Source organism: Cryptomeria japonica, chromosome 6 (assembly GCF_030272615.1).
Source record: "Cryptomeria japonica chromosome 6, Sugi_1.0, whole genome shotgun sequence".
Classification (NCBI taxonomy): domain Eukaryota; kingdom Viridiplantae; phylum Streptophyta; class Pinopsida; order Cupressales; family Cupressaceae; genus Cryptomeria; species Cryptomeria japonica.
Window position 1 is genome coordinate 197,003,222 of NC_081410.1, and position 13,136 is coordinate 197,016,357.

Consider the following 13,136-nt stretch of genomic DNA (forward strand, 5'->3'; position numbering starts at 1 on the left):
GAGAGACAATTCAATGCCATGATGGACATGATGTCTCTACTGCTGGCCAAACTTAACCAGAACGTTGTTGGGACCCCTAACCAACCCAACAATGGACCGGAAGCCAACACTTCTAATGCTCTTGTAGGCAATGGAAATGGGTGTAACAACGGGAGCAACAGTGGAGGTTCAACCCCAAGACCTCTACAACCTGTATTCCTGCCAAGAGAAGTACAACAAGTTGTAACGAAGATACCTACAACTGATGAAATAAGAAACAGTTACATGGAGTATGCTTCTCTCCTTGGTGAGATCCGAGATATCCTCACTTTGGATCAGTCTATGAATTAGAAAATGAAGAGAGGAAGGAGGAATGACAATAGATTTGCTGCCCCAAGAGATTATCAGCAAGCTCTTGGAAGAGTGACTTTAGCACACTTTGATGGAAGCACTAAGAGCACAACTAGAGCATGGGTGCAGAAGTTGGACAATTACTTGTCCTTGAGGCCTATGCAGGAAGAAGATGCCATCAAGTTTGCTACCTTGCACTTGGATGGAGTGGTCCACGAATGGTGGTACCATGGGTTGGTCACCCTTGGTCACGACTTAATCACCACCTATGCTGATTTCACCAATAAGCTGATTGAGAGATTCGACACCAAAGATCCAGAGGTGAAATTTAGAGAACTTGCTCAACTCAAATAGCAAGGTTTGTTGGACACTTAGGTAACTGAATTCCAAAATTTGTCAGTTATGGTAAGTAGCATTTCTGAGAAGCGGTTAGTTGTCCTTTTCACTGAAGGACTTGAGGAACCTTTGAAAGGTTGGGTTAAAGCATTTGATCCGCCCACCTTGGCAGAAGCTATTAAGAAATCTCGAAGCATGGAGTTGGCTGCCCCAAAGAACAAAATTCAGTCCAAGCCTTTCTCTTTTAGAAAGGATAAGAAGAAATTCACAAATCAGACCAAGAGGTTCCCTTCGCGAATGGATGATGAGCTCCGTCAAGAACTTCGAAGGAAGAATCTTTGTTATTCTTGCAAAGAACCTTGGGCCCCAGGACATAAGTGTCATGGAAAGGGCAATCTGCATCAGATGGAGTGCTATTTTGCAGATGGATCAGATTCTGAAATTTCAGAATAGCAAACTGAAGTTGAGGACATCGAGTATGAAGAGGCTCCTGAAGGGCCTAAAATTGGGTCAGAAGACAGAGGAGTGGTTGCTCAACTCTCGAGCATTCACAAGAATGAGTCCTTTAGAGTTTGGGATGTGATTGGAAAGCATCATGTCATTGCTCTCATTGACACAGGAGCAACCCACAATTTCATTGATGAAAGGATTGTTGCTAAGAGGGGACTAGTGGCAAAGGAAGTTGAGGGCTTCAAAGTCATGGTAGTAGATGTCTCCACTATTTCCTACAATTGGATGATTTCCAACATGTCTCTGAAGCTAGGGAATCATGAAATTAGAGATGATTTCTTTGTGGTTAGCATTGGTGGGACTGATGATGCAATCCTCGAGATTCAATGGCTGAGATCTCTTGGTGAGATTACATTAAACTTGCAAACCATGGAGTTGAAATTCATGTCGGAGGGGAAGAAGGTAGTATTGAGAGGAATGTCGCATGGTGGACCTAGAGTTGTATCTTTGAAAAGGATGGAGAGGCTGATCCGCCATAACCAGGTGGAGTGGGCAGCAGAGTGTTTGATAAGGCCTTCAAATCCATTGGTAGATAAAGGCAGCTATTCCACAGACATCCAAGCATTGATCACAGATAGAAGTAAGGTCATGGTCATACCTTTAGAACCACTAAAAGAGAATCGAAACTATCCTGAAGATGTTCAAGCCTTGATAACCAAGAGACGTAAGGTGTTTGAGAACCCACCTCCTGGCAAACCCCCTAAGAGAGGTCCAAAACATATCATTGAGCTTGAAGAAGGAGCTAAGCCAGTTATGACTACTCCTTATCGATATCCTAAGAAGCAGAAGGATGAGATTGAGAAAGCAATCCAGGAATTGCTTGATATGGGTTACATACTGCCAAGCAAAAGCCCCTTTGCTTCGGCTGTTGTTTTGGTGAGAAAGAAGGATGGGACCATGCGCATGCGTGTGGATTACCGGGCCCTGAATCAGAAAACTATTAAGAATCAGTATCCTATCCTGAGAATTGATGAGCTCATTGATGAGCTACATGGTGCAGTGTTCTTCTCTAAGATTGACCTTAGGTTAGGGTATCATCAGATTAGGATGAGATCTTTGGATGTGGAGCAGACTACTTTCAGATGCCACTTTGGGCATTTTGAGTTCCTAGTCATGCCCTTTGGCTTGACGAATGCACCTACCACATTTCAGTCATGCATGAACGGAATCTTCCAGAAACAGCTGAGGAAGTCTGTACTGATATTCTTTGATGACATACTCATATTCAACAAATCTTGGAAGGAGCATTTACCCCACTTGGATGAGGTGCTAAGCATACTAGAATCCGAATCCCTATTTGCCAAGGAGTCCAAATGTGAGTTTGAAATGGAAGAGTTGCTCTACCTTGGTCACATTATCTGTGCAGGTGGTGTGAAGGTGGACCTCGAAAAGATTAGAGCCATCATTGATTGGCCTCCTCCTGAAAACATAACAAACTTGAAGCGATTTTTGGGTCTGTGTGGTTTTTATCGGAGGTTTGTGAAGGGATATTCTGAGTTGGCTGCCCCCCTCATGGATCTTACAAGGAAAGGAACTTTTGAATGGTCCGAAAAGGCACATATAGTTTTTGAGCAGTTTAAGGGAATCATGAGTTCCTGCCCTGTTTTGGCTTTACCTGATTTCACCAAACCTTTTGAACTGCAGTGTGATGCATCTGGAGAAGGTGTTGGTGCAGTCCTCATGCAGGATAAGCATCCTATAGTCTTTGAGAGTAGGAAGTTGAGAGGACCTGAAAGGCTGTATTCAATTTATGACAAGGAAATGCTTGCCATAATGCATGCCCTTACGAAGTTCATGCAGTATCTGGTGGGGAGTAAGTTCATTTTTAAGACTAATCATAATAGTCTTAAACACTTCATGCATCAGAAGGATTTGAATGAAAGCCAGCAGAAGTGGGTGATTAAGCTACAGGCTTACGATTTCGATATTGAGTATGTTAAGGGAAAGAACAATGTTGTAGTTGATGCCTTATCCAGAAGGCCCCATTTGAGCTCACTATGCGAGCTTAGTGCTGATTGGAGGGATTGTTGCTTGCTGATTATGCCAAAAATCAGTTTGTAACCAGCATTACTTTTCATGATGAAAGGTACAAATTGGTTGAGTGTTTGATACTATACAAAGGAAGGATCTTCATTGTGGTTGAATCTAAGCTAAAGGAGAAGATTTTGAAGACTTTCCATGATATTCCCCTTGCTGGTCACCAAGGTTACTTCAAAACATACAGGCAGATCCGAGAGAGATTTTCTTGGAAGGGACTTAAAAATGATGTCTTGAAGTACATCAAGGAGTGTCACACATGTCAGAGAAACAAAGATGAACACACTCTGCCAGTTGGTTTGTTACAACTCTTGCATATTCCCGGTCAAAAATGGGAAAGTATTTTCATGGACTTCATCACTGGGTTGCCACGGGCTCAAGGGAAGGATAGTATTTATGTGGTGGTAGACAGGCTAACTAAGTTTGCCCATTTTTTTGCCATCACTAGCTCTTTTACAGCAGCTGAGATTGCTGAAGTGTTCTTTCGGGATGTGTTCAGATTACATAGGTTACCGAAGAACATTGTGAGTGATAGGGACAAGTTCCTAAGTGATTTTTGACAGGAGATCTTCAGATTATGTGGTACTGTGCTCACTCCAAGCACAAGTTATCACCCACAAACTGATGGGTAGACTGAGATAGTGAATAAGTGGTTGGAAGGATATCTTAGAAACTATGTCTCGGAGCAACAGAATGCATGGGTAAGATGGCTTCACCTGGGAGAGTATTGCTACAATTCCTCCTACCACATGTCCATCCGGATGTCACCGTTCATGGCACTATATGGTTATGAATCTCCTAGCTTCGCTAACCTAGTATTTGGTGATAGCAGAACCCCTTAGGCGAAGGATATGATGCAACAGAGTTAGGATATTCTAAGGATTCTGAGAGACAATCTCCAACATGCATAGAATCAACAAAAGTTGTATGCTGATCAACAGCGAATTGAGTGCACCTTTGAGGTGGGTGACATGGTCTACTTGAGGCTCCAACCCTACCGATAGTCTACTCTCAAGAAGAGTGGGGTTGAGAAATTCAAGCCACGATTCTATGGGCCTTTTAGAGTCAGCAAGAGAATTGGAGAAGTGGCGTATGAGCTGGAATTACCAGCAAGCGATAGGATTCATGATGTATTTCATGTGTCACGCCTCAAGAAGGCTCTTGGACACAACGTTGTTCCTTCAACTGAGTTATCCCGCTTGATGAGGAGGGAGAGCTAGTTTTGGTTCCTGAAGCTATCCTTTATTTAAGGGAACGTTCTTTGAGGAGAAGGGTGATCAAGGAATACTTGTTCAAGTGGAAAAATTTACCAACAAAGGATGCTACATGGGAAAATGAGGAGATTCTACTGCATCCAGCCTTACAGTTGCTTGAGGACAAGCAATTTTGGGGAGGACGGACTGTAATGTCCCCTTCTCGTTGATGTACTTCCAGTGGTCCATTGGCCTATTCCTGAGACCCGTTGGCTATGTGGAATGAAGAATTAGGGTCAAACATTGATGAGGCGAGAACTTACTATTTTTAGTAAGTCAAGGGTTGGTTGTTTTGGTGATACTGTCCTATTGAGCTTTCCATGCTCTGTCACTGGGTTTGAAGATCATGCTTTTCGGAGTAGTAGTTCATGACTTACTTTTTTTAGTAAGTGGTAGCATGAAGTGTTTCTATTTTTGGGAGTGGACAGGGTCCTGATCCTGCAATAGTTCAGTGGTCTTCCTTGCTCAGCTTCATCCTGGTTTTTGTTAATAATCAGTATTGGAGTCATAAGTGATTAAATACTATTTCCTTATTCTAAGGTTTAATATATAATTAATTTTATTATTTTTACTACTCATTAATGACTTTGGAAATTGTGCATAACATGATGTCTCCTAAGCAGTGTTCCACGGGCGTTGGGGACGGGGGGACGGGGGGGGGACGCGTTTTCGGGACGGGGGGACCAAGGGCCTAAATTTGGGGACGGCGGGGGGACGGCGGCGGGGGGGTGGTGGTGCTCATATACTTGTACATATACATATAGTACTTGAAAAACTAGTTTTGAAAAGATGTATGACAGTATTACAGTGTAAGAATTACATTTCAAATGAGACTAGGAAATTTGAAATACTAAATCTAAATACCAAGATTTCTAAGTTGTGTTGTTATATGGAGCCTAATCAAACTCGGAGGTTAGATTTTCCCTACTTCTATCGGCGCGGTTTCCCCCTATATTTTTCAACGGGGGTTTGGGGGCAGCGCCCCCAAGTTGGGGTCAAGGGGCATCGCCCCTTGCGGGGTCAAGGGGCGGTCGAGGGGCAGCGCCCCGCGAGGCTAAAAATACTTTTATTATTTTCTAAAGGCATCGGGTGTTATTTTTCTATTGGCCCACGTCCAATTAGAGTTACCCCTTAACCCTCAAAAAACTTAAAAACTCACTTTTTTTTTAAATTTTAATTTTAGACATTGCATATAAGTGGGGACGACAGGAGATGTCTGGGGGTCTCCCCGTCCTTGGAGAGACGTCTGCACGTCTCTTGAAGGACGGGGAGACGCCCAAACGTCTCCCAAGGAGACGTCTCCATGTCTCCACGTCTCTCTGGGAGACGTGGGGACGTGGGGACGTCTCCGCGTCCCGGCGGTGCTTGGGTGGCGGTGGTGGGACGGCGGGGGACGTCGCGTCCCCATCCCCCCGTCCCCGAGACATTTCTGAGGGGGGAACGCGCCAAAAAAGGGGGGGGACGCGTCCCCGTGGAACACTGCTCCTAAGTGCTAGGCGAATTGTTTATGTCTGGAAAGGGACGCCAATATTAAAATGGGAGATGTTATTTTATTCAACAAAGTTTTTGCTAAGTCATAAAATCGTGGTCCTTGCTGGCTAGGCATGACTTTTGACTTGAAGTATGGCGCCATCTTTGGGTTCACTTGGGTAAATGAAATGCAAATTAGAAAGATGAATTTGTGAGCATTTGCATTTGAATTTGGTGGAGTTAGAAGTTATAAATAAGAGCCTTGGGCTCTCATTTTGGTATCTGATGAAAATTGCATCGTTATGCTACCGGTTTGGTGACTGAAAATCTGAGCTTCGAAGTGTGGCTTCCTAGCTAAGTCTCAGTTTCGTACTTGGAAGATAGTACCTAGCTGTGTCTTGGTGTTTCTAGTGTTGTTGGTGAGTGAGTTTTGCAGATTGTGGAGTGTTTAGTGTGGGATTGGAGTGTTTTCTGGTTGCTGGTCGCGGAGTTGCTGAAACTGTCTTTTGCTCATACCTCTTGGCCTGGCGAATCTATCATTCTGGGTACCGGCTCATTCATCTTTCCTACTACTGGCGATACATTCGGTAAGTTTGTGGCCCGTTTTGTTGAGCATTGAACGTATTAGAGTAAATCGAAATTCTCTAGTTAGGCGTGGGGTTTAGGATGTGCATTGGGATGCATGCCAAATAAATGAGGGTGTTTTGATGGCTCGTCTTGGGTTTGTTTTCATCGTTGCTGGTATAGTGCTGGTTTAGAATTGTTTTAGGGTGAATTGGGTGTGAATTGAGAGAGATATGAGTGTTTTAGTGAGTTCATAGGCTGCTGGTTTTGCATTTTCAGCCTGCAGATTTGATGTTAGTAGAGTTTCATGTTTATTATCTTTGATGTTCAGCATTACTATTCTACTCTCACTCTCTCTGTTATTGTAAGGTTAAGAAGTAGTACTACTAACCCATTCTGGATTGGAAACTCTCATCCTGCTGAAAAGTGGAAGAGGCTGGCTTGCCGCCTATATCAATTATATTGTAATTCAGTCCTCCCACTGCATAAGCGGTCGAGTGATGGTTGGTTGTAATGGTCCTCCCGCTACATAAGCGGTCGAGTTGAGTTTTCTATAATTCAATCCTCCCTTTGAAATATCGCAGCTGAGTGATTTGTGTCTGCTGTATGTTTCTCTTGGCTAGTTCACCGCCAAGTTTCTTGCTTTCCTGCTGGATAAGCGGAAGGGGCTGGCTTGCCGCTCAGTATTGTATTCACTTTATCTTTTCAGTAGATTTGAGATCTAACGATCCCCTATTCATCGTATGCTCTCACCTTCCCACATTGGGCACTTGGTGATCAAAAAGTGGAAGGGTTGCATTTTTCAGCAAGCTTTGAGTTTATGCTTTCTAACCTTAACGGGTTATCTGTTGGTTAATGATTATTATTGGTCTTAAAAACAAAAAATAAATATCCGAGATATTACAAATAAGCAGTTTATACCTTCCCATATTCTTTTGTTATTGTGAGTCCTTAGTGTTAGTACAGGTTTTTGTGACATTTTTTGTCCTTGAAATTGTGTTTGCATGTAGATATCTTATGCAGGAGTATAATTAGTTGCAGGTTATAAGTTGTGTGAGTGAAATAACAGTCTTAGGTTGTGAGGAGTGTTTTTCTCTTAGGATTGTGATTTTTAGCCATCTTATAAACTATTAATGCAAATGTTATGATTTATTGGGTTTTGTAGGAGAGTATTATCACTGTTATATTGTGTGTTATTGGTTGTGTTTTTCTTAAGATATCATTTGGTGTATCACGTGTTAGGTTGTAGATTTAATTTTATGTTTTCCTCCTTACTCTTTTCTCAGAAAATCAACAAGTGTAGGTGATAATAGTTTTAGGAAGCCAGCCTTCTCTGGAGGTTCTTTCCAATATAGGTGACCCACAAACTTGGAAAGATCCCATGTTTCTTCAAAGTACCAAGGTCTGCAACTTGGTGAGGGTGCATGTAATGGACACCCTAGAATGCCCAAAAAATAAACCAACTGCTGATAGGAATTTAGTCAAACAGTTTGCATCCAACTCCTTATTTCTCCGTTTAATGTTTAAACCCCTTATGGCTTCGGAAATGAAATGTTTGTTTGTTTTTAAGTCTTTGCATAGATTTGAAATCACATAACATGAACTAGAAGGAAATTACAATAATATGCAACATGAAGATTGAACTACTGCTGATATGGTATTATTTCCAGAATTAATAAAATCAAATACATAGCAGATTTTTTCAACTCACTAAATACTCCAGCATTTTTCACATAATGTTCCAACAATGACTTCCCATGTTGCTGCTACAGTAACATGAATAGTGCCGTGCTACAGTAACGTGAATAGTGTTGCGCTACAGTGGCATGAATAGTGTCATGCTACAGTAGCGTGAATAGTGCTGCGCTACAGTGCTTCTACAGTATTAATTAGTCTTCAATCAGTCCAATATCTTCATAAAATCATCCCTTCAGAATGGCATAAGCATTGGACAAGAAGTGAAGAAGGTATGAGCAAAACACCAAATCTAACTGTAGCTGGAGATGCACCCAATCTGCCTGCTAATGAAGCTGATAGCAATGGATTCCAAAGGCCAAACCCCAAAAGAATGATGTCTAGAATGTCACAAGAGAGGATAGACGTCCCCTAATGCCAAGAACGGACTTGTAACTCACACATCAATTTCTTCTCATATTCAACCTGCTGAATGAAGCCACAAAAGCTTCCTTTTATTCTTTCTCCAAGGGTCGACCCAACTCACTTGAGCAATGTGGGATAAAAGATGTGCAATATAAAACATATTAAAATATTCACTTATGTCTCCCTTGGGTGCCCCTTTGATTTGCACACATCCCCATAAAATAAATATTAAAGTAACACTTTAATATTTTACAATTAAATTAAATGTTACTTTAATAACACTTCAGGCATTAAAATATATTAGCAATCGGACTCCGAATAGGGTGAGTGATAGCTCGTCAGAAAGCTCTCACCGAGGAGTATCAAATCCAATCACCAAAACTAGCCTCCGTTGTGTGCTGTTGACTTACTAAAAATAGTAAGTATGCCTGAAACTAAGTAAATCAACTCCGTTTTGGCCCAAACTGGAAATGACTAGGCCAAAACACTCCAGGATCCCCTTAAACCCTTCATTAGCCCTCGAGACCATGTAGAGCTAGGCTAACGCACATACACTTGGTCAACTGCTAAAGTGGGGACATTACAGTGCAACTTTGGTAGATAACAGAGCCATAGAAGTGAAACACCTATATTGCAATCATTTACAATAAGATTACTCTGACATTTAGCTAGCTCTTCATCTTGAGAAATAAAAAACCTATTCTATATTCATAGCTCACTTCCCCTTCTCTAAGTACAAGGAGGATCCTTCAACAAAATGGGGCCAAATTCCACTTGATGGAGCAGCTACATCCTTGGAGGATGAAGTAGTTATCTTGATGGCCTCAATGATTTACCCCGAATTCGATTGCCTACAAAGGAAATTGAGTTTGAGGGTGATGAATATCTATAGAGCATCATAGCTAAGGACTTGGAAATTAACAACATAGCTGGCCTAGGAGTGGAACTTCACCCATCGAATGATATAATATGATAATTTAAATTTTTTATTTTAGTTTTTTGCATGTGGATCCACATTTTGAAATGCAGTATGAACTCTTGAGCCAAGTCTTTATTGTTGACATTATATTTAATCTATTATATTAGTCTGTGTTAAGCTTGAAAGTTAAATGTCATGACTCATGGTATTGATTGTCAAAGAAATAAAAATAGCAAACATTGAATCTTTTTCAGTTTCCATCTCATTAAACTTGACAAATATAATGTAAGCTATAATTGCAACATCTAGAATGTAAGTACACCAACCATGGCATCAACAAACTCTTGAATACATCAACAATGTCATATGACCAATTCGCACAAAGCATATTAAGTACATACATCTATCATTTTTGAAATGTTTCTACTCAAATCTGGTAGGCACAAAATTATTCCTTGGTGGATGAGAGGAAAATGCCAACAATTTGGTCTCCTTGATGGAATAAGAGTAGAGCATCTATCATTTGAAAATTTGTATAAATAGATGCACACCTATTGATGCCCTTGCATATTTTCATCACGAGTCTCCACTAAGCCACCCTCTTAGGTTTTCATTTTAGCAAGAAGAGTGTTGGAAGCTACTTTTTGGGTTTTCAACTTACAACTCAATTGCATAAAATGTGGGACTAACCCTATTGAATTAGCAGGAGACATCTTCATCTCCATAGCCTCAAATACTTGGAATACATTAGTAAGTACCAAACTTATCATAAGTCGCATATCCAATATACTCAAAAAAGTCACTGCTTAGCAAAATCATTCTTTATTTTAAGACTTCCGTACTACTGCCACTTGCAAATGAATCTTCTGCACCTTACATGACTTGCTAGTATGAATTTGAGATCTTATTTTTCATCCTTCTACACTCTCAATGATTTGCAACTACTATACTTCCTCTCACAATTTCTTCTACAACAGCAAGGCTCTGATACCATTGTTAGACCTGGGAATAAAATGCAAGGGCAGAATAGAATTGCTTTATCATTGTATATAATTGTCCTTACAAAGGAAGATTCACATTCATATTTATAAGCAGTGAAGAAGAGTTAAACTGCCATATAAAGAAAAACCATGTAAACGAAAAAGTAAATAGTAAATACATTTTTGTTAACCCAGAAGATTAACATGTTAACAGATTTATATTATCAATACTTGCCGGGGAAACTTGTTGAATACTTTATGGACTTTAGAGAATGCCCCTGTTAAATTCTATGCCAATATGATTACAGATGAGAATTTTACTGCCATTTTTTTTCTGGTCATTAATTCAATCTATTTCTGATCATCAATAGGCCAACTTGTGGGCAGGTCAGGCTCATAGATCTTGCTGTATATATAGTGACAAAAAATAGCAAGCATAACTTTCTCTACTGCATTGAATAAGTTTTGGCAAAATAATTAAGGATTTTAGGCCATGCTAACAACTATAGGATAGATTGAATTGTAACAGAGGATTGTTTTCATTCCTGAACAGAACTCTCTTGATACAGAATTGATGAATAAAGATGCCAATATGAGTAATTAGAGCTTTCTAGTTTGATTTCATTATTGAACTGCACAAATTAGGAAGTACCTATTCTTATGTTTAGTATGAAGAAAATATGTATGTTCCTACATCTCATCAACGTGCACCAAACTGTAGATGATTTAGATATTATTTTATAAGGAGGGTAAAATAGTTTTTCTTCTACTTTGATAAATAGATGAGTTGATACAAACCACATTTTTGATGGCTATGCTTATCTTCTTTGCTTCCTAATCTTACATTTTGTTTTGATTAAACGCCTTATATCTTTATCCTCAAGTTTTTGGAATCATTTAGCTTTCACTGTTATCTTGGTTTTCGTTGGAAATCATCTTTTAATGCTGTAATGGTGTTGTTTTGCAGATAACTTTTAATGGATCCTTTGATCATATGAGTATTGATACCACAAGGTACTTTTCCAAGTAGGAAATGCTCATTGCATTAGCTGACTTTTTGTCCTTAAATTGAGTTGCTCAAAGACAATGAATGGTAAAGTTAGTAATTCAGTAACATTTCATAAAATTTGTTGTGTTTATCATTCTTCGGTTATTAATAATGTTCAAAATAATTTTCTCATTGTTATTGGTGAGATAAGTAGACGTTTCAAGTGCCATAAGGTATAATTATAGAAAATTGCTCTCTAGTTACGTATTATTATGGTTGTCAATGCTGATGTCTTTCATTTGTTTAGAATCATCTTTTTCCTTTCCTAGTTAGTCTTCTTATTTATTATTCACTTAGGAGTTAGGATCTTTCTATCAATCTTTTTTTTTAGAAATATCCATCTCATTCTTATTGATCCTCCTTTTGAAGCTCCTTTATGCCTCACACTATCCTACTTTAGTAATCTGTGGATATTTTTTCCAATTGATTAGTAACCTCTTTCTAGCCATTATAAATTGCTCTTCTTTTGATTCGCTTTGACCTTTGGTCATGCATTGATACTCCATTTTTTTCTATGATCTATTTTGAAAGATTTTAGTAGAATCTTGCCAGTTGGCTCTTAAGTTCCTAACAATATTGTTTGTGACAATGCTCCTTATGCTGCCCTTTTCACGATAGCTGACAATTTCCAGTACTCGATGTTTTTATTTATCCATAAATAGAATATTCAAATCTAGACTATTATGGAGGACAAATTAGTTCTTTCACTTCAATAATTTAATCACAATTTCTCAAATTATATGCATATTGTTGTGTATGTTTATCAATTTATTGACATTATTCATTAGTCAGTACCTAATTCCATTGTCAATCAATTTTTAGTTAAACTTCGTCCCTCAAACTAAAAGGATTGCATTGTGAGTAGGTTTCTTTCAACAGTTTCACATTGTTGAGTTTCCTTACCACAAAGGATCTTAGATGCTTCCCATCGGTTAGAACAAACTTAATATCGATCCCTCTTCTTCTACGAGTGTAATTGTGGTATAAGATGATGGTTATCATCTATTGGGTCTCAAGAACATCCAATTTCATGCTTTGGAAATTCACAATGGATAACACCATATGGTATGGATATCAATATTCACTATTGTACTACCTCCTCAAACTTGAATTAGCTTCTAATGATATGGGCTTTGGTTGTGAAGTAGAAGACGACTTAATGAATAAATCAAATGACAAGAAAATTCTTGTGTGAAGCTTTCTAACTCCTTCAAAATACTATTAGAGGTATCACATAACATCCTATCATTTAATCAATAATGTAATATACTATAATAATTACTTTGAGTATAAAAAACAACCCAATTGAAGCTTGATTTCAATATCACTTGCAAATAGATAAATTTATAGGTTATTTTCTAAAAACAATAGGGTCTTGGAGTCCAAGTTGATGTAGAGATATGATAGGCCACCCTTGCTAGATGGAGAAAGAGAGGGAAATCAATTTTCCCTCTTAGGTTGGTTTGACAAAAACAATAATGATAAGAGTCTGAAAGGATAGGAATCAATGTGTTTTATTATGTTGTTTTGTAGTTGATTGAAGGTAAAGGCTTTAATTCTTGTCTTCTGGTTCGCTTGTGGGTCATACT

At 39.2% G+C, this 13,136-nt stretch overlaps 1 protein-coding gene across 4 annotated transcripts in view; it reads left to right on the forward strand.

Moving 5' to 3' along the window:
- Window positions 1-13,136, forward strand: part of LOC131063486 (DNA mismatch repair protein MSH4) — a 223,565-nt gene that overhangs the window by 60,180 nt on the left and 150,249 nt on the right. For all 4 annotated transcript variants that reach the window (XM_057997313.2, XM_057997312.2, XM_057997315.2 and 1 more), the window contains exon 6: window positions 11,467-11,513. In XM_057997313.2, the coding sequence (XP_057853296.2) occupies window positions 11,467-11,513 (47 nt within the window). The remainder of the gene's footprint in view (window positions 1-11,466; window positions 11,514-13,136) is intronic.